At 37.7% G+C, this 22,816-nt stretch overlaps 1 protein-coding gene across 2 annotated transcripts in view; it reads left to right on the forward strand.

Annotated features, from left to right (window-relative positions):
• Positions 1-22,816, forward strand: part of LOC109418090 (U-scoloptoxin(05)-Sm1a) — a 35,936-nt gene that overhangs the window by 12,250 nt on the left and 870 nt on the right. The window contains exon 2 of one of the 2 annotated variants that reach the window (XM_029861182.2): positions 10,180-10,329. In XM_029861182.2, coding sequence (XP_029717042.2) covers positions 10,180-10,329 — 150 coding nt within the window. Of the gene's footprint in view, positions 1-9,784; positions 9,947-10,179; positions 10,330-22,816 lie in introns of both variants that reach the window. The other variant, XM_029861181.2, reaches the window with a different exon arrangement.

Consider the following 22,816-nt stretch of genomic DNA (forward strand, 5'->3'; position numbering starts at 1 on the left):
AAAAAATTGTAAAACCAATGCCGAAAAACAGCACGATTGTGCTGGTTCGTCACGAAAGGGATATACAGTACATTTCGTAAAACTTACAAATCCACAAAACAGCAGCCTTTTTTAATAGAGTGCGTTTTGTAATGTTGCCAAATACATACAACAGCAGCGCTTCGTAGCTCTTTCAGCTAGAAGCTGTGACGAAGAACCTTTTGACGCAACCGGTCCAGATGTTGGTTGATTTTCGACCGTCTTGATTATCAATTTTCACAAAATTGGTCATAACTCAGGAACGGAAAAAAACACATCTTGAAAATTTTACAGAAAATAGCTTATGTAATTCCCTTCCAAAAATATTTTTTAAAGAATTTTCCCGGACTTCGAAAATAGTTTTTCCGGCTTTTCCAACCGATGTTCCTCAACAGTGGAAAATTTTGTGGCAATTAATTTTCATTTTGTATTTTTTTTTTGAATTGCTGAGAAAATTTGCTTACGATTTCACAAAAAACATTGTGTCTACGATGCTTCGTTCTTAAGTTATGATTTAAAAAAACGGCTCATGTAGCACATCTGGAAAATTTACACAAAATTGGTCAAAACTCAGGAACGGAGAAAAACGACATCCTGAAAATTTCACAGAATACAGCTTATGTAATTCCCTTCCAAAAATATATATTTTTTAGAATTTTCCCGGAGTACGAAAATAGTTTTTCCGACTTTTCCAACCGATTTTCCTCAACAGTGGAAAATTTTGTGGAAAACAATTTTCATTTTGTATTTTTTTGAATTGCTGAGAAAATTTGCTTACGATTTCACAAAAAAAAACATTGTGTCTACGATGCTTCGTTCTTTAGTTATGATTTTTCAAAGTAGGTGATGTCTGTGGAAAATGAAAACCAAAACTGGAGTTTTCCGCAAAATTAGGCGACCCTGATTTTTTTCAATTTTGTTTTTCTTCATATATATATAAACCCTACCTGTGAAAAAAAATTTCATTGAATTCTGAGAACCTTGGTACCAATTTGTACGATAATAAAAAAAAAGTTTCAATGAAAAAATCCCGGAATAAATCCCTGCAATATTCCCGCGGGAATTCCGCGAAGAATCAATGAATAAATCATGAGAGGGCTCAATGAAGGAATACCGGAATGATTTTTTAACAAAATCTATGAAGGAAAAATAGGAGAAATCCCTGAAGGAATCCCAAAAAAATCATAGAAAGAATCTAAAAAAAACAATCCCTTTGAATATCCTGGAGGAATCCCGACAGAATCCCGGGAGATATCTCTGATAGTCTGAAAGAATTGTGGATAAATTCATGAATTAATTCCAGGAGAAATCCCTGGAAAAATCATTGAGGGAATTCATGGGGGAATCCCTAAAAGAACTAGGGGATTTTTATTACCGTACGGGTTTGGGCCAAAGGATCCAAAAAATATATGAACTAGTAAAGCTTTCCACAAAATTTTCCATCGTTGAGAAAATTTGTAAAGAAAAGCCGGAAAAACTATGCCGAATTCCTGGAAAATTTTAAAAAAAATATTTTTGAGAAGGAAACATTATAAACTTCAATCCCAGTAACTTTTAGGATGTACTTTATCATTCGTTCCTGAGTTATGACAAATTTTGTTTTTTTTTTGCACAAAATTGGCCATAACTCAGGAACGAAAAAAAAGTACATTCTAAAGTTACTGGAATTGAAGTTTATATAGTTCCTTCTCAAAAATATTTTGTTAAAATTTGCCGCGAGTTCGGACATAGTTTTTCCGGCTTTTCTTTATGAATTTTCTCAACTGTGGAAAATTTTGCGAAAAACTTTTTCCAGTTCATATTTTTTTTAGATTCTTGAGAAAATTTGCTTTTATTTTTATAAAAAAAAAATTGTTTCTACGATGCTTTGTCTTTGAGGTATGCTTTTGTAAAGAAAATGCTTATATTTCACATTTGGACATTGTTCAAAAAATTGGCCATAACTCAAAAACGAAAAAAGGAGATTCCAAAAAAAATTAGCTAGGTTTTAAAATTACTTGATCAAACATTTTTTTTTTTTCAAATTTTCTACGAGTTTGGGCATAGTTATTGCGGCTTTTCTTTACAAATTTTCTCAACGGTAGAAAATTTTGTGGAAAACTTTTTCCAGTTCATATTTTTTTGGATTCCTGAGAAAATTTGCTTTCATTTTCATAAAAAAACTTGGTTTCTACGATGCTTCGTTCTTGAGTTACAATTTTTCAAAGTCAGTAGTGTCAGGGGAAAACAAAAAAAAAATCCACCTGAGTTTTCCCGGAAAATAGGCGGCCCTGATTTTTTCTCAATGTTTTTTATTCAAAAAAAAAAATATGAAAATCTGATACCCTTCGGCCCAATTTGTACGATAATAAATAACGATAATAAAAAATGTAAGAATCCCAGGAGAAACCCCTAAAGGATACAGAAAAACTTGTAATTAGAAGACACAAAATGTTGCTAATTGACAAATTGAGAGATGAATTTGTGAACAAAATTGCGTTCTGGTGGGATTTGAACCCACGACCCCGTATTCGCTAGACCAGTGCTTTAACCAACTAAGCCACAGAACAGGTAATGATTCTGCGGAATAGAGGAATTCCTGATACAATCTCGAGAATGATCTGTGAGAGAATTCCAAGAGAAATCCTTGCATAAATTCTGGTAGGAATTTCTTTTGGAAAGCCAGAAAATACTTATGATCAATCAATGAAGAAATTCAAGGAGGAAATTATGAAGGAACCCCGAGAGTATTCCAAATAATTCCTAACGGAATTCCAGAAAAGAACGCTAGAGGGATTGACAGAAAAATCATTCTCGAGGTATCCCTGAAGGAATCGTAGGATAGAGATCCAAAGAAAACTTGGGAAGTATCGCTGACGGCATCCCGAAAAAAGGCCAATAGAAATCCATTAAAGAATTTTAGGATAAATAAATGAGAAAATTCTGGGAGGAACCTGTGAAGGAATCCATGATGAAATCTCCCTAGAGAAATCTCTGAAAAAAACCTGGAGAAATCCCGAAAAAATCTATAAGAACCCTGGAAGAAATCCATAAAGAAATGTGAGAGGAATCTCGGGAGAATCTCCAAACAAATCCTGAGAATCCTTGAAAGATTACTTGAATGGATTTCAAGAGGAATCCCTAAAGACACCCGGGAAAAATCAACGAAGAAATTTCAGGAGATATCAATATAGGAATACTGGAAGAAATGTTTGAAGGAACGCCTGCAAATATCCCTGAAGAAATCCCGGGACAAACCCTCAAATGAATCAATGAAAGAATTGCGAAAGGAATCCCTGATTGAATTTCTATAACAACCCATAAAAACGGAAAGAATCTCGGAAGAAATTACGGGATGAATCACTGAATCCACAAAAATCTCAGATGAATTCATGACACATTCCTGGAAAAATCGCATAAGGAATCTCGAAAAAAATCCTTATTGGAATCCAGGAGGAAACCGCTGACAGAATTCCGGGTATAATCCCTGGAAGAAGCCCGGGGGAATGACTTGGAAAAATCCCGGGAGTAATCTCTGAAAGAATCCCGCGAGGATTGCTTGATGGAAAACTAGGAGATATTTTTAAAGAAATTCTGGTATAAATCAGTGATGGAAACCCAGAAGCCTTGAAATAATCTTGAGAGGAATGCTTTTGAGAGTGTTGGGAGGATCCTCTAAAGTATTCATAGTGGAAAGAATCAATAGAAGAAGACTTGAAGGGAACATAGGAGGAAGACGCGACACGGACACAACACTTATCGTTCTTACAAAACATAAAAAGGAATTAAACATTTACCTTTTCGCCGACCGGTTTCAGGCCAGATGTTGGCCATCTACAGGACAATGTCCGCAGTACGATGGTTAAGATATCAGGAAAGTAAATTTACTTCACATTTGAAACGAGACTCATAAACTGCGATCATATGTAATTTTTACAGCAACGTTTGCGCCACCTAGCGAGCCAATTCTGAAGTTAAGTGTTCACCATGTACAATGCGTGGATCTACTACTGAACAGCTTCTCCGAAATACTGTCTGCCGAAATATTGTGTAATTCTCCAGATTATCACTTCAAAAATACTATCCTATAAATAGGACGCTGGGCGGATATGGATTAACAAATTGAATTAATGTGGTTTCATGGGGACTTAGGGTGAAACTGTAAAAATAAGTCTCGAATGGGATGAAGAATGGTTAAAGTTCTTAGGGGTGGCCTCAGGGAAAAGAGGAAGTGGGGACAAAACGGGGAATCATTTCGGGGCTTTACAGAGAGGGAAGTATAGGTGAGAAGATTAGCTATCAGATTTTTTTATACGAGCTTATTCTTTCAAAGACTTTATATTTCATGGCGTAACGCCCCCACTGGGACAAAGCCTGCTTATCAGCTCTATGAACACTTCCACAATTATTAACTGAAAGCTTCCTCTGCCAATGACCATTTTTCATGTGTATATCATGTGATAGGCACGAAGATACAGTATTGTTCCGATTCAAAAATAATTTTAAATATTCTACAAAATCTACACGTATTTTAAATATTTTTAACGTTGCAAATCGCGTCTTCAACATTCACCTTAAAGAAGAGGAGAAAACACTTGCTCTCAAATGTAACAGCAAATGAATGAAAAATGAAGGACTGACGCGCGGAGGCCGTGATAAAATCGGAACATTACTGTACTCTATACCCAAGGAAGGAAATTTCCTATATGAGAAGTTCCTGGACTGACTAGGAATCGAACACGTGATCCCCAGCAGGTCAGCAGAGTCAAAATCTTTTCATGTAATAAAAATTATACTGCAGTTCTACGCATAGTTGTCCCATGTTATATGGGATTCCCATATAACATGAGACAATTATGCGTAGGACGGCAGTTAAGAGAATGTTACCTAGCAGTTTGAAAGATATTTTTTAATTTCTTTTTATTTGTGAATTTTAACTTAGGCTAATTCTTCACAAGTTTGAAAGATGTTCTAGAGAATATTCTGGCGAAAAGACTGACACCGGGAATTCAGTAAGGACCCTCACAGATATTCGTTAAAAATGATGTAATAAATTAATAAGAAAATTGTATCAATTGATTTAACATTGACTGAGTTATAGTGGAAAAGTGCCCAAAATAAAAGCTCTGCCGAGATAGGCCTACTTTTACGATATTTTGGTATGGCCAAAAGTGACGACAATTTGAGAAAAATCTGCACGACCTATTTTCCAGACATTTTTTTCAAGAATTCCAGTTAGAGCTCTCCTTAAAAGAAATAATTGAAACAAATTCATTTCATTCCCGAAACTCCTACATTACGGTTCCGTTTCAAAAAGGCATCACCCGGAACCTAAAGCGCGTTACGCCATCGGTCGCATTTCCACCAGTTAGTTGTTGGTATGTGTACCTATCTGGCGGTCGTATCCCGTCGTGCAGCTGACTGGTTCTATTCCCGCGGACAATTTTCCATCATCACACCATCATCATTATGATGAGAAAAGCAAGGAGGAAAAGTGCCTATCGCCGTCAAGTACCGCGTGAAAAGGCACTTCTGCATCGGTGGAGCCTTTTCCTTCGGCATTATTTCCCTGTTGTTAAAGTGGTGCTGTTTACACTCTTCGGTGTATGAACAGTGTAACGTTCGAGTCTCGGTCAATGTTACTCTGCTTTACGGTACGATATTATCGATGTAGCTAGGTTTCCGTCATGGAAGACCTACCGGCAGTAAGTGCACTCATGGTACGTCATTATTTTCAATAAAAGAATCAGGTACAACACATACCATATTTTACTGGGACTACACCGGAAAATGCACATTCTTCTGTCTTCAATTTGCTGTCAATCATAATGGCATTACGTTACACTTCCTCTCACACTTTTGTATTAAGTACGAAAGAAAACAAATTACAAAACAGATTTTCACAATAAGTCATGACAAACAATGAACTTCTTACAACTTGTTGCATAAATAACTACTTCTCATTAGTATAGGCAATATTTTATTTATGACGCACGTCATAAAATATTGCCGTGTTATCTTAGCTTAGGATGAAGATATGACGAAGCCACATCCTGAATATTCAAGAGCACAAATCTGAAAAACCACATGACGTTTTTACCAAAAACTTGATCGATTGGACAACACAAGCGGGTAACCAGTCGTTCAACTTTTCAGCGAAAACCGTAATTTGGTTCTTCAGATTTGTGCTCCTGAAACTTCTGGGTGTGGTTTCATCATAACTTAACCTTAGTTGTCCTCAAATTGATTGCACACGTCTATGAAAATTGTTTCGCAGTTCTTCCTTGAATTTATCAATGGTTTTTTTTTCTGGAAGTTTGCCGGAGTGTGTTGGATTTCTCCAGGAATTTCTTCAAAGATTATATTCATAGAAGCAGTGTCGCGAAGCATCAGCGTACAAGTCACAAAAAAGCTGATAAACACCAAGCTTGTATCACCCTGTCTCTGCGGTTTCTGATTCGCTCTCTCTATAGGGCACTGCACTGTTTTGATATTGTATGGGATTTTGACGTTTCTTGGCCTTGTTGTTTACAAAACTTCTGTAAGAGTGAAAGAGAAGGAGAGAATTTCATGCAGTGCCCTATAGTCCACTGCACGAAAATTTTCTGGCCTGCTTACTCTCACAGAAAATTTGACGTTTGGGAGGTGCCGGCACCGCTCAAACGTCAAATTTTCTGTGAGAGTAAACAGGCCAGCATAACTTCGTGCAGTGGACCATAGGGCACTGCATGAAATTCGCGCCTTCTCTTTCACTCTTACAGAAATTTTGTAAACAACAAGGCCAAGAAACGTCAAAATCCCATACAAAATCAAAACAATGCAGTGCCCTATAGTCGCTAACACCAGAAAAGACAGAATCCCATCAAAGTCACCCGGTCACCCTTGTTTTGCTACAATCATCCTGACTTGGATACGGCTCATGTGAGTGTCATGACTCTCTCCGTCGCCTCAAGCAGATGCACGCGCAACAGCATGTAAAACTATGCATGTGTATTACCACAAGCACGGTACTACGTCATAAATCCTATTCGTTTTACATAGCTCAGTTTAAACGCACACATTGAGCGCACCACGCAGTTCGCCCTGGCTACGGCAAACGCTCTCACTTCGCCCGTTATGCATCGTTGCTCAGAGAGATTGATTCTCTCGCAACCCGTCTGAAGCATTGGGGACTACGAAGGTGATGATTTTGTTTGCGGTTTTCTGTGAGAAAGTGAAGGAGGGAAGATTTTTTGCTTTTTTTTTCACTCATACTCCCATAAGAAACCCCGTAGGAAGAAAGAGTGTTTCCCGGCTCATCAACCTTCGTAGTCCCCAATAGGGCACTGCATCAAATTATCTCCTTCTCTTTCACTCTTACAGAAATTTTGTAAACAACAAGGCCAAGAAACGTCAAAATCCCATACAAAATCAAAACAATGCAGTGCCCTATACTCAGCAACTGGTATCGCTGCAAAGCGGCGAAGGGTGGAACACACACGCAAAAACGGCAACGCTCAAAAATGTGTTCGGCCTGCACATTTTTAGTAAACATCCATGCCGCACATGACTGTGTTGGAAACACACATTTTTTTAAAATTGCTCGTACGCTCACATGAGCATGTATTTTGCAATAATTTCGACATGGCAACCTCACTGGGTTTATAAACCACCTTCACATACCGAAAAATATTGATATTTTGCAAAAATGTGAGCGTACGAGCAATTTAAAAAAATGTGTGTTTCCAACACAGTCCCTGTGCGGCATGGGCGCTACTCAAAAATGAGAGTTTTTATTTTAGAGAGCACAACATGTTTGTCATTCCAGACGTGACATGCTAGCTGGTTCGAATCACCTTGGGAAGGGTGACTCCAGAAAGCGGTTCAAGTGATTGTCTCGTGATGGTCACGATTATTCGCAAGACTGCATAGAAGTTTCCTAATTTACTCCCAGAGTTCCTTTCGAGGTTTTCCTGTGTTTCTTCTGGGATTTTTGGAAGTTGTTCCTGGGATTTCCAACGGATTCCATCGTAAAAGTCCTGCATTTATTTTTCACGGGGTCTCTGCAGGAATACCATCCGGGGTTTCTGCCCAATAAATTTCCAGAGTTTGTCGCTGGATTTCTCCCGGAGATCCTTCCAAAATTTATACAAAGCTACTTCAGAATATTCCTTAAAGGGTTTTCCGGGATGGCTTTCCAACAGTTTTTCCAGTGTTTAAACCTAGACTCCTGCAGAAGGTCTTCCACGGATTTTAGTGTTCTTCCTGGAATTCCCTTAATATTTCCTCCTGAGATTATTCACAGTACTTTTTCCGTGATATCCCAGTTGTTCCCAAGTATTATTCTGAAGCTTCTCTAGAGATTTCTATAATAGGTCTTCCCGGAGTTTCTGGCTTGATTTCACCAGAATTTCTACAGATCTAGGAATTTCTTACGAGGAATTTTGTAGGGTTATATCCCAGAAGGTATTTGAAGAAAAACTCCTGTAAAAACCCTGCAGAAACTGTGGGAGCAACTTTTTAGAATCCCGGGCATTGGCGTAGACAATCAGGGACACCTTTGTGCCCGAAAGCTCACATTTTTGTGGTTGAGACGAAAGATTTTTCGTAATCAATGAACACCAGGTAGAGAGGCTCTTGGAATTCGCTGATCTGCTCAAAGATGATCCAAGACATAGGATTCCACGATTCTAAGAGTAGCCTTAGGAAAAACTCCGAAGGAACTCTGAAGTGAAACATTAAGAGAAATTCCGAGAGAACGGTTAAGAAATATCCCGGGAAAAACTTCAGAAAAAAACTTACGATTTTTTTAAAAGAAATTGCAGGAATCTTGGGAAGATCCCAGGTGGGACTCTATGAGCAATACAGGAAATACATTTAAAAAAAATCCCGGAAGAAACTCAAGCAGCAAACCCCGGATAGAACTCTTGGGGAAATCCCGATAGGAACACCGAAGGAATCGAAAGAAATACTTGGTGTGATGGTTAGAGCACATGCCTTTCACGCCGAGGACCTGGAAATGAATCCTACTCTCGACAAACTCACAGAAATGTGAACTTTTCATATGGAAGGGAAGTAAAGCGTGAAAAAATTCTGAGTAAAATTCCACGATACGTCTGAAAAGTCATCTGAGAGAAACTCCTGTTAAGATCTCGGAATACATCCTGGAACCCAAGGAAATTTCTTTCCAGAAGACTTCGGGAAAACCCCGAGAGGGAGAGATCTAAATCGGGAAAACCTTTGGAAGAAATTCTGCAGGAGGCCCATAAAAAGTTTCAAACGATTTAGCTCTAAATCGATCGCATTTCAAGAATTCTGGAAGATTCTCAAAAATTCTGGAAATCATAGTTCATATCGTGGAAAAATGTCGAGAGGAATTCAAATATACGGAATAAATCTTGTAAGCAATCCTCGAAGGCATACTGAGATGTATCTTGAAAAAAGTTCCAGAAAGAAACCACGACGGAATTTGTGCAGAAATCTTTGTGGACGATTTAGAATGTTATTGAAATTGTCAGTTTTCCGGTAATATCCATAGATATTTCATAAAATTTCCGGCATTGATGGTTTCCCACAGCTATTTCATTAAAGGTTCCTCCCTGAATTACTTCATAGTTTCTTCTGGGGGTTCTTCTTCGGGTCTTGAAAGAATCCTTTAAAGAGTTTCGTCGGGAATCTTCTTGGAAATCTTCATTGGTCGTATTTAGATCACAATTTGCTACAGTTTTTATTTTTAAGTCTATGGAAACGTCAAGTCATCCTACACATATAAATCTCGAATCATGAATTTCTTCCCCTCAATTACTAGCCCTAGCGATCGAGTGCTACGTGTGCAATGCGACCGATTCCAGCACCCCGTTCCAGTGCAGCGAGTGGTTCGACCGCTTCGACACCCCGGACATTAAACCGCAGGACTGTTCCAACGTATATGGCGCCAAGTACTGCATCAAACACATCGGTCGCTTCGAAGGTATTTTCGTTTATCATCGTACATAACCGGATACGGATGTTAAGGAATCAATAATGCTCATATATGGCAGAAGGATGCATGGCTGGGGTGCTTGGAGCTCGGTGTAAACCTAATATATACTTAACCAACAATATTTAACTAATTTTTCGCATGTATTACAATTTCACATTAAAAATTTAACAGCACTAACTTTGGTTATGGTTCTTCCTTGTTTATTTCCGATCGGTTCACAGCGCTAGGGATCCTGTGCTATCAGTGCTCGTCGGCCCACTCGATGTACTGTTCCGATATGTTGGTGGCGGACGAGGCGTCTCCATTCAAGCCGGAACCGTGTGACCACGTGTTCGAGGCGGAGTACTGTGTCAAATCGACGGCCATGCACGGTTAATATGTAGTTGTTGGATTGTTGCGTGTTGTGTTTCGTGTGGGGTTTGCTTCGGTTTTTAAGTTTTATGTTTTTGTATGCTTGCTTGTGCTTTGTTGGCTATTGTTGAAGATTCATACTTCAAGGTTCCTGATACTCGTTTCATGACACTAATAGATATGTACTCGTTTTAGGTATCAATTCCTCGTTTATTGACATATTCTACCGTGACGGTACAACGTTTTGACGCTTTTTTGATCAGATTTATCACTCGTAAATACGACCGTAAACAACGTTGTATAACGTCATGCTACTCATTCCCATTTTTAACAAACTTTTCCGATGAAAATTAATTGTTCAACAGATCATACTTATCGGAAGATTCACAAGGAAGCCGAATATGCAATAATATTTGAGGGTTTACGATCAAATTCAAAAGTTATAGTGGAAAACGTTGTAACGTCACGGTAGAATGTGTCTATTATAATACAATCTGGAACCACTTCTGATTATTAGAAGAATCATAAAATTTCAATTCAGTAACAAATTTTGAAAACGACTTTATAATCAATGCTACACCATTGATTATACGTCGTTTTCAAAATTTGTTACTGAATTGACGTTTTAAACGAACACAATCCAATTCTCAAAAAAAAAAACAGAAAACTATTTCTAAAAATTCATCTGAGAATTTGGTTACAATTTTCAACAAGAATTTCTTGACATCGTGTTAAAAGTACTGCAGAAAGTTGATTATAAAATATAAGTTTATTTCTGTAGCTTGCATTGAAGAATATACATCTGAAATGCTTCTGAATTCTGTTTTCAAGCGTTCACCAAACCAAACAATCTTCAAACATGCTTTAAGTAAATATTTTATTTGTTGTTTCAGTAATTCACCCAGGAAACTCTCCATGGGTTCTGTCAGATATTCTTTTGGATGTTTCGCCCGCATCCTTTTGGCTCTATAGAGGACCATTTGGGCAGGGGGCCATTTTTGGGTACTTGCCGACTGAGTTACGTCAGTTTCGAACCAATTGACTTGATTTTTGGGATACGGTGAGATACGTACAATATCCAGCCATGTACAAAAATGTATGTCAATGGGGCACGTTCGGTTAGTACTAAATTTGTAGTAATGAGCTAAATTTTAGTATGATGGGAAGGTCAATTCCCTGGCCAAGTTCGCAGGGGTTGACGGTATTAAAGTGAAGAAGTTTCATTTTGATTATTGTAATGTAGTGTTCTTTAGTGAAACATATCACCTTTTGAACGGTAGGACCGATAGGACAATTGAACGAATTTGAATATTTTTCATAGTATTTATAGGGGGAAGAATACATAATAGTTAACAAGCGATCTTTATTATTTTAAAATTTGGCTGACCAACTTGGCGTATTTTTGTTTATCTTAGATGGTATTATGACACCAACAGAAAAAAAATATCAGAAGTTCAGTTACATGTTTCGGTGAATTTTGGACCAATGACAATTTAAGGACACAAGAAATGAACACAGAAAAGTAGAAAACGATTAGCGAAATCAAGAAAACAATTTGACGACACAGGATCGACTATATTTTAACATACGAGGTTCGACTGATTCGATAAAAAAACAAACATACTACAACTGACTTCACGAGGAGGAAAACATATTGAACCTTACCACAAAACCAAACAAGAAGACAAATGCAAACCGTGTGACAATAACACTACATAGGCAAATTCTGACTGACTGACCAATTGAAAACTTTCCAATCTTCTACCGTAACTTACTGAGTCAGTTTGCAACAGTGTCTTAATGGATATCATTTTCTGCGTACGGCTGGTAAACTGCTTCTGAAAGATTACACTCTATTCAGAGTGCAGCTAGAAACCTAGCAAAAAAAAAAATGAGAAGGTCAATTCTCCGTTTCTGCAATGAAATGGTGAAAAAGTATGGGTATTATGACACCTTTTCTAATTTGATGCTGTTTGAGCAAAACTTTGGATAACTATGTTGTTTATGTTGCAAGAAATGGAGAAAACAACAACACTGTTGCCCAAAGTTTTGCTCAAACAGCATCAAGTTAGGCAAGGAATCATAATACCCACGCTTTTTGCACTATTCCATTACAGAAACGGAGAATTGACCTTCTCAAATTCAGCTCATTACTACAAAACTAGTACTTCACCGATCTGTCCTATTAGTTTGAAATTGATTGACTTATAGCAGTAAGTGCCTAATAATAGGTCCCTATGCCCGAATGGTCCAGACCCTATATGTCAGAGTATTCTTCTAGACACTCGACTAGTGATATTCCCAAAAAGTGACCGTTCGGGATTCCCCCGGAGATTCCTGGTGTAATTCTTGTAGATGGAATTTAGAACCAATTTGAGAGATCTTTTGCCAAAGGATTCACCGGGAATGCCCTAGTTTGTAAGGCGAACAATCATAAAAAAAAGTTCACTCTTGTTTGAAGTCATCGTCACAAAAGCGATCATGTATGGGGCATCTCGATGTGGATTACCTAAGGTGCGGCGAGAGGAACCTTGTCGGCTCTTTCATTCCTACGGCGTTCTTATGGGAGGACGTCATGTTCCTTATTTGTAAACACGACGTCACTCCTATAAGAACGCCGTAGGAATGTATTAATGTATTAATGTAATGTAATAAGAGCCGACTATTTTCCTATCGCCGCACCTATGGGTAAATCCATATCGGGGGCATCTTAGACGATGAAAGAGACACGGACGTAGCTTTTTGTTTTTTTTTTTCTCACTCTCCTAAACAAACACAATATAAATCGGGATGGAATGGAGGGCGAATGGTCTCTCTCTCCATCTTTCTGTTTCTCGTGTTTGTTCAGAAGAGTTAGACTGACACAAATTTCGATTTTCTCTTGTCACCGCCCCCTCGGAAAGTTTTGGTTGACGGAAGTAAACAACTACATTGTGCATTCGGCAACTACTCCACCAATTGCTACACCGACACTTGCTGACGAACCAAACAAATTAGACAAAATTTTGGATGAAGTGCTTTTTGTCTCTGCTGCTGTATCTAATAGAGCGGTAGCTTGTTCGCCTAAATCAAGCCAGTCTTTAGCAGACGAACTAGCAGAAAAACAACAGCACCATCAACAACAACAACAACAACAGTTAGCAGAATCACCTCTAAGCAAACCTTCAAGCCAATTACCTACTGACACACCAAAGTGCGATGCCATTGCTGAGCTCTTCGCTGAACTCGTATTGCCTCGCCATAAGAGACGTCGTAAGCACTGCCCATATTCGCATAGTCGATGTAACCACCAACGTCTGCTCTGATGGGAAAACACGATTTTATAGATTTTTTCCGGATTTACATATGCACCGATTATTTGAATGAAATAATCTGCCAGTTTCGTGGATTACAGCTACAAAAAGTGAGCCGCAATGATTTTAAGATGTTCCATGAAATTTTTCCATATTTAAAACGTGTACGTCAGTTTATGCGACCATTCAGTCGGTTTGATGAATGATTCCACGGATAAGTTGACGTAACGACCAGATTGCTATGACCGTTATGTTAGCTTTAGCTATTACGGTACCCGTTTTCTGAACACGTGTTAGATTTTTTTCCGGAATGTCCGTCTTTTTCTTCTTCTACTTGGCTCTACGTCCCCACTGAGACTTAGCCTGCCTCGCTTCAATTGAGTGTTCTTTGAGCACTACCACAGTTATTAATTGAAGGGCTTCCTTTGCCTGCCATTGCATTGTATATTGTGAGGCAAGTGCAATGATACACCATGCCCAGGGAGTCGAAAAAAATTTCCCGACCGGAACGGGAGGAATCGAACCCGGGTCTCCGGCTGAATGACCGTATTCGTGCGTTAAATACATTCTTTGTTGATAAGCAGCAGTCCCGACTCGAAAGAAGATGTACTAACTGTGGTTTCAAAAAAAAAGCTAACACGTCTGAAAATGTGAACTATCTGATAGTGCGGTCGAGCGTACCATAAAGCGTGGGCATCGTAGTAAGATTCACAGTTGGTCGGCTTTAAATCAGACCGGACCAACTGTTTTCAATGATTATGGGAAAATGTCCTGCAAGAAATTGGGATATCAAAGCATGTGCATTATTTCTTGAAATACTATGATTCCTTGGCTTATCTTTACCTGTCCAAAAAATCGCCTAGTCCAATTTGACTTTACGCCGACCAGTTTTCTTATTTCGTTTAATGTGTGCAAAATACCGGAATTAACATTAATCCCCAGGCTCTGCGTTGGATCCTATCGGCTTCTTCCAATGCACCTTGCAATTAAGGCAGTCTATGTTGAAAAGGTTATTTTATGCCTTATCCAAAATATGGTGTTGTACGTAACTATTTATTAAGAAATACCTTAGTAATCAGTCTGTGTGGCACTTGTGTCAAAGATGTAGTATCAATAAATAAATAAATAAAAAATAAATAAATAGGGGAAATTGTGTATTTTTGGCAGTTTTGTTCTTTTCGTCATGGGGGTTTTTTTGAAAGCTGTTGAACTCAGAGCCTCAAATCCTTCCCAACCAAGCTGAATTATATGCTCATACACCCAACGCCTAATCATTATTTTTTTCATTTTTATTTATGTGTATTTTAACTTACATGCTAATTCTACACTCAACGCCTAATCAGATAGATATGGATTTAATTGTTTGGATTGTTTACGCACTGGAGAATGTTTACGACTGGGAAGAAATGTTGAACTGTTGTGTGGCTTTCTCAGTCTAACAGGATTAAAATGGCTATACCAAACTCCTGACCGTTTCACTTTTGTTAGACTGAAAAGCCACAGCAGTTCAGTAGTATTGTTTCAACGATGGTTTTGAAAGAAAACGTAAAACTTATTATAGTTTTGCTGTGGAATGGTTTTACTCGTGGCTAACCATGACTTTACTATTTCATTAATCAATCAGGTGCCACAAAAACTCACGTTTCGGGTTTCAATGAGTTTGCCTCAAGCACTTAGTAAGTAGCTGAAAGGGGGTTTGATGAGTTTACGTCGTAATTCAGAGGAGGCGATAGAGATCTCCCACAACCATCCATACAAAAAATACAACTGTTCATACATGAAGTGTTTGGATTCTATTAGGAGATTTAACAAACACCCATTTTAGAGTAATTTAAAGTAAGCACGTTAACTGCGAACAATACTCGCCGCTAACAAGGATCACGGCATTGGCGGCGTTGCATGAACTACGAATTGTACCAAGTATGTAAATAAATCGATACAGTATGAACCCAATTTTGTCAGCCCCACAAACTTTTTGCTCTCATTAACTTACGGTCAAACTTTAACTAATTCAATCATGTTCATCACTAAACTACTGCTTGAAATTCTATTTAGATATTTAAGGAGAATAAAAAATGTGTCCCCGAAACAGGCTGACAAAATCGGTTGACTGATGTATAATGAAGTGGATAAAACACGGCAGGCTGCGGTGGGCTGGGTACGTAGCTCGTATGCCAGAGAAATGACAAACTTATACCACATTAGCAGAGAACCAGGAAGGAGCCGTTGGCTTCGTGGTAGGGCGCGCACGTTGGCCTATTAGGTCTTCCTCAACTGCATTTTGCGGCCCTAAGGGGCTCCAACATCTTAGGGCGACTGGAAGCGGTTGATCCAGGATTAAGACCAGTGGAAACGATTACTTCAATCGGCGTAGACTCACCATTACGAGTTGTAGGCTATCAAGTATCAATTTGTTAAATTATTCGCATGTTGTTGTCAAAGCATCATAAATGTTTCAGTATCTACATTGCATCCATAATAAGTATTAAACATAATTGATAATATTCACTATGAAAGTAGTTGATATTGAAAATGATTTTTTGGCATCTGAAATCAAATAATTAGATATCTCAAATATAAATTATGTTTATGTCAATAAATTATCTCAATAAATTATCTCAATAAATTATCTCAATCAATTATGTTCAATCACGTTTTATGGGGAGATTTTAGTTTTCTTGTACACAGACGTCAGTATTGCGACCAAATGGTGGTTACGTCAAAACGTTCTTTTCAATATACTCACATGTTTTAGAACAAACACATTTTTTTAATGATTGGAGCATATGCTATACATGGTGTAGGATATGTTAAGCTAAAAAAGTGGATTTTGACCTATGTGGCGTTTACGTCACCTATGCGAATATGGGCAGAGCAGCATCCACATACAAGCAACAACAACAACAACCACATTAACAACAACAACAACAACAACAGCGACAACAACAACAACAACAACAACAACAACAACAACAACAACAACAACAACAACCGCAACATCAACAACTACAACAACAAAACCACAACCAACAACAAAAAAAACAGACAAGCAGCTGTTGGCTATTGCCAAAACTAAATTTTCCGGACCACCCTCTACCACCGAGCATCCTATTTCCGGTCTCTCGGTTCCAAAACCCATCACCTTTAAAAGGGGTGAAACCATCAACCCATATCGGACAGAAAAACAAGGACCTACACCAACTAACCAGCAAGAACAACAACAAGCGATGGACAGTCAAACAACCACGATGAACAGTCAGCAATATCAACTACAGCAACAACAACAAAATCAACCACATCACGACATTCAACTCGACCCAATACATCCACCCATCGTACGTCTCACAGAGCAATCCGCCGAGGGTGACGGTCGATTTCTGAAAGCGAGACTCCGCGATCCTAACATTATGAGGGTTGTTCGGTTATTCCTCGCTTACATGAAGGATCAACCCGAAACCGTTTGTATTGATGGGATGACAATCACCAGCATACGAGTTCTTCTTGCGTCTGAAGGCCTGCCTACCGATCCTGCACATCTTCTACGAATTTTTAACGCCGTTCATCAAGAGTATGGAGTAAGCCCTGCTGAAGCTGCGTCGGACTTATCTTCTTACCGCCAATATCTCAAAAGCGAACGCACGAACCGACTGCAACAACTGCGGGAAAGTTCGAATAAATTCTACTCGCCCCTTCCGGAACGAAATTTTATGAAGTAAGGACGCCTTCTTCCTTGGAAGAAATAGAAGTGGATCCGGTAACTATTAATATTTCTTTAACCGGTAATCTTCAATCTGACTGTAATTTAAATATTTCAAAAACCGAGACACTTCCAACTATTTCTTCGACTGAAAACAATTCGACCGAAATTTTGATTTATTGTCAGAATTTCAATCGAATGAAAAGTCCAGCCAAAATAAAAGAAATATATAAAAATTTATTAAGCACATCCTTCTCGGTAGTTTTGGCAACTGAGACAAGCTGGGATGAAAGTGTTCGAAGCGAAGAAATTTTTTGAAGTGATTTCAATGTATTCCGAAACGACCGAAATTTTCATGAGTCCCAGAGGAAATCAGGAGGAGGAGTTCTTGTAGCTATTTCGGCCAATTTTAATTCAGAAATCATTAACACATCTAAATTTAAAGAATTCGAGCATGTCTGGGTGAAATCTCACATAGCAGGTGAAACACATATTTTCGCCTCAGTGTATTTTCCACCAGATCATGCGAATAAAAATACATATGAAAACTTCTTTCAATGTGCTGAACAAATCATGTCTCAACTTCCTCCCGAAGTTAAGGTCCACATATATGGGGACTTTAATCAACGTAATGCTGATTTCATTCTGGACTCTGAAAATGAAAGTATTTTACTCCCAGTGTTGGGGAGAATGAAACCTTGCAATATATTTTTGACAAAACAGCAAATTTAGGTCTAAACCAAATTAAGGACAAGGTATTTGGAGTACATTGCTCAAAATTTCTAGAGCACCGTTTTTTAGAACCGTTGAACGGATTTGGATTAAAATGCATCACGTTGTTGACAACCACTGAACAATTAGCGTGATGCATTTTCATCCATATCCGTTCAGCGGTTCGAGAAAATGGTGCTCTAGAAATTTTGAGCAATGTACTCCAAATACCTTGTCCTTAATCACATAAAAAACCGCCAAAATTGCTACCTTGACTTTTTATTAACGAATATCTTTGACGACTTCTGTGTTAGCGAATCATTGTCTCCGTTATGGAAAAATGAAGCTTTCCACACAGCAATCGAATATTCTTTGTTCATACATGAGCACAAAATCCCCAACGACTGCGAATATGAGGAAATGTTTGAATACAAATTAGCGAAGTACGAAAACATTAAATGTAAATTAAGTAGTGTAGATTGGCAAGCTATTCTTAGGAATGAAGGAAATGTCGAATCTGCCGTAGAAGAGTTCTACAAAATTTTAAATGAAATTATTGGGCAAGAAACTCCAATAAAAACGAAACGTCGTCATATAAATTCAAAATATCCAATCTGGTATAATCAACAAATCAAAAATCTGAAAAATCGCAAACAAAAAGCACATACAATTTACAAAAAATATAAAACTGATGAAAATTTAGCTAAATATTCGAACATATGCGACCAATTAAATTTTGAAATTATTAATGCATTTGAAGAATATAATACGAAAACTGAACTCGAAATAAAGTCCTGCCCAAAGAACTTCTTTAATTACGTAAAAACCAAATTAAAATCTGACAATTTTCCATCCGTAATGCATCTTGACGAAAAAGTTGGGGACACCCCGGAAAAAAATTGTAATCTATTTGCTGATTTTTTCCAGGAAATCTACACAACTTTTTCGGAAGAAGATCGTGACCGCGATTACTTTGCTGTCTACCCTGAATTTATTAGGAATGTTGGTGTAAATCAAATTCAACCAAATGAAATTTTTGAAGCACTTTTGAACTTGGACGACTCTAAGGGACATGGTCCTGACAAAATTCCTCCAATATTTCTGAAAACTTAGCTAAGGAGCTCACTGTTCCTTTATTTTGGCTTTTTAAAATATCACTCGATACTGCAAACTTCCCAAAAATATGGAAAAGCTCTTTTTTAGTGCCTATTTTTAAATCTGGTCGTAAATCAGACGTACGTAATTATCGCAGAATAGCCATTATCTCCTGCATTCCAAAACTATTTGAGGCAATTGTCAACAAAAAGTTATTTCTACAAATCAAAAACAGAATAACTAACATGCAGCACGGCTTTTTTAAAGGCCGGTCAACTTCAACAAACTTGCTTCAATTTGTTGACTATATATTGAATGCAATGGATAATGGAAACCACGTGGAAGCTCTTTATACGGACTTTAGTAAGGCATTTGATCGCATCGACATATCAATGCTGCTTTTCAAATTGCACAAAATTGGAATTGAACCAGGTCACCTGAAATGGCTTGAATCATATCTAACTGACCGCCAACAAATAATTAAATTTGATGGATACAAATCAAAACCAATTCAAGTCACTTCCGGTGTACCACAAGGTTCTCATTTGGGACCTCTTCTTTTTATCATTTATGTAAACGACATTTCCTTCATTCTCAAGAAATTAAAAGTGTTAATTTATGCCGACGACATGAAGCTCTTTTTGAAAATAAGGAATGATGAAGACATCAATGTATTCCGCAATGAAATAGAAATATTCTACACATGGTGCAACAAAAGCTTATTAGAACTGAATGTTAAAAAATGCAATTTAATATCAATTAGCAGAAAAAGAACAACACCGAATGTCTCAATTGCATTAGGAAATAAGAATGTGGAAAAATGTGAAAGCGTTAGGGATTTAGGAGTTATCTTAGATTCTAAACTTACACTCGTTGACCACTACAACACAATCATTCACAGGGCTAATAATATGCTAGGGTTCATTAAGCGCTTCTGCTATAACTTTCATGACCCATATACAATTAAAACACTTTATATTGCCTATGTTAGATCTATTTTAGAATACTGCAGCACTGTATGGTCTCCTTTTTCAACCACGCACGAAGAAAGATTTGAATCAGAGCAAAAACAATTTCTACTGTTTGCTCTTCGTAAATTAGGCTGGACATCATTTCCACTTCCGTCTTACAAAGCACGCTGCATGCTTATTGACATACAAACTCTGCAAGAGCGGCGTGAAATCGCAATGATTTCATTCGTAAACGATATCGTTTCGCATCGTATAGACTCGCCTGAAATCTTATCAAAACTAAATTTTTATATACCTACTCGGCAATTAAGAAGTCGAAATATTTTCACAAGTAACACCACCGAACAAACTACGCCAAATTTGGAAAAAATTAGAGTTGCCCAGAAACTTCCTTAACAAATCCGATGAGTTTAATGATTTTGCCTAATTGTTTAGGTATTTTTTCATCAAAATCATTTATTATTTATCATCCCTCCCCTTGACGAGTCAATGAGCACTGTGACAAAAGAAGAAAATGAGATTTGTTCCGGCCTTATTAAGAAAAAAAGAAAAAATGGCTACGCCTATGGAAAGAGAGACACCATTTCACAAAAGCGTGTTTATGAGTTGGATTGGGAGTCACTTTGACTTTCTATTCCGCGGAATATTGTCTATCCTATTCAACCAAAATTTGCCATTTTCTTGGTCCACACATGTCGCATCTTTTTCGCGACTGGTGCGCTGTGTTGCTAATGACAAGGAGATAGATGCGCACTACTCCCGAAATGATTCAGAAAACATCGCGAGTCAGGTCGCGTTGCGTCGCATTTCGAAAAGATCATCGAGCAATGTCTCACGAAGAACTTCATGAGAAATCTCGCGTAGAAACTAATTCAAAAATTCATAGGAATTCCTAGATATTAAGGAATCTTTAAACGAGCTCCGGAGGAGATTCCGAAAGGAACTCTGGCTTGAAACCTTGAAAATCACTAAGAGAAATCCCAGACGCATCTCCGTAAAAAATCTCGAAAAAATCTTTGCAATAAATCCCGGGAAAAAGTAGATGAGAGGTATAATATGCATGAACTGCTCGAATCACAAGAGGGGAAGAGATCGCAGGAGAAGCTTTGCGGGAAATTGTTGGTGAAATTCTTGAAGAAGCTTTCATAGATATTTAGGGAGAAACTCGCGGATAAATCCCGGGACAAAACCTGAGAGAAGCTCCTATAGCAACTATAGAAGCAATTTGAGGAAAATTTCTTGAAGGAATCGCAGGTTTCTCCGAGTGAATTCCCACGAATTCTGAGAGGAAAACCCGAGAGAAATTTGTGCAGAAACCGCGTATAAAACTCTTCCTCCATGAAAGCCTACAGAAAATACTCGCGTACTAATTCCGAGAGGAATTTCCCGCAAACATTTCCGAAGGATTCGCAAGACGAACTACGGCAAAAATCCCAGTAGGAAAAAGGACTACGGAGGAATTCCAAGAGAAGTTCCATGAGAAAATACGTGACGATAATTGTTAGGAATCCTAGAAGGAATTGCAATAGGAACCTCTGGTGAAACTTCAGAAAAGAAATTACTGAAAAAAAAACTTTGTAGATGAATTTTTGGATGTTCCTGGAACGTTACTTTCGAGTATATACAGGGGATAGACAAAATGAGCGGGACAGGCAAAATTTTCACTTTCCAAAAAATGTTCAACTAGCTGTAACTTTTCGAAAAGTGCATCAAATATTCTCAATTTTTTACTGTAAGATCTTCAACTAGTTATGTATCAGTGGACAAAATTTGGAAAAGATCGGACAATTCTGCACAAAGTTATAAAGATTTTTGGAAATGATAAAATTATCCGATAGCCAACTTTGAGTTGTTATATCTCCGGATTCAATGAGCCGATTGCAATGAAATTTTGACCATTCATGACTCATATAATGAACTCTGGAAAGCATTTAACTTAACTTGAAATTTTGAACAAGCGAAAAAGTTATAGCGATTTTATTTTTTCACGATTTTTTAGTAAATTGGTCTATTTTTAATATGCATCCTATTACTTTTTCAATTTATTGGCGGCTATGTTGTTACTTTCCTTCAAAACGCATTTATATATAAGTCAATTAGAGGGAAACTAAATGAACTATAATTTGCATCTTGAATTTTGTAAAGATGTTGATGTTTTGTATAATTTGGTGTTTTATTAGAAAAATAATCTAATCGTTATAATTTTCTTCCGTGTTAAGAATATTAAGTTAAGTCAATGGTTTTTCATAGCTCATTATATAAGTCTTAAATGGTCAAAATTTCATTGCGTTCGGTTCATTGAATCCGGAGATATAACAACTCAAAGTTGGCTATCGGATAATTTTACCTTTTTCAAAAATAGTTATTACTTCGTGAGGAATTGTGCGATCTTTTCCAAATTTTGTCCACTGATACACAACTAGTTGAAGAACTTACAGTAAAAATTTGAGAATATTTGATGCACTTTTCGAAAAGTTACAGCTAATTGAACATTTTTTGAGGAGTGAAAATTTTTCCTGCCCCGATCATTTTGTCTATCCCCTGTAGAATGTAGAAGAAAAGTTCATCAGATTTTATTCGTATAACCCCTTGTATCTTTGTGTTAGGCAATCTTTTCGTAGCTTCGTAGCTTTTTCCAAACTTTTTTTTGTAAAAAACCTAAAGGAAGTCATAAAGCTTCCTTGGCGAGGCTTCCAATGCTCTCCAGAAGAGCTTTTTTGAAGTTTCCTCGGATAAGCTT

The sequence above is a fragment of the Aedes albopictus genome, chromosome 2 (genome assembly GCF_035046485.1).
Source record: "Aedes albopictus strain Foshan chromosome 2, AalbF5, whole genome shotgun sequence".
Taxonomy (NCBI): domain Eukaryota; kingdom Metazoa; phylum Arthropoda; class Insecta; order Diptera; family Culicidae; genus Aedes; species Aedes albopictus.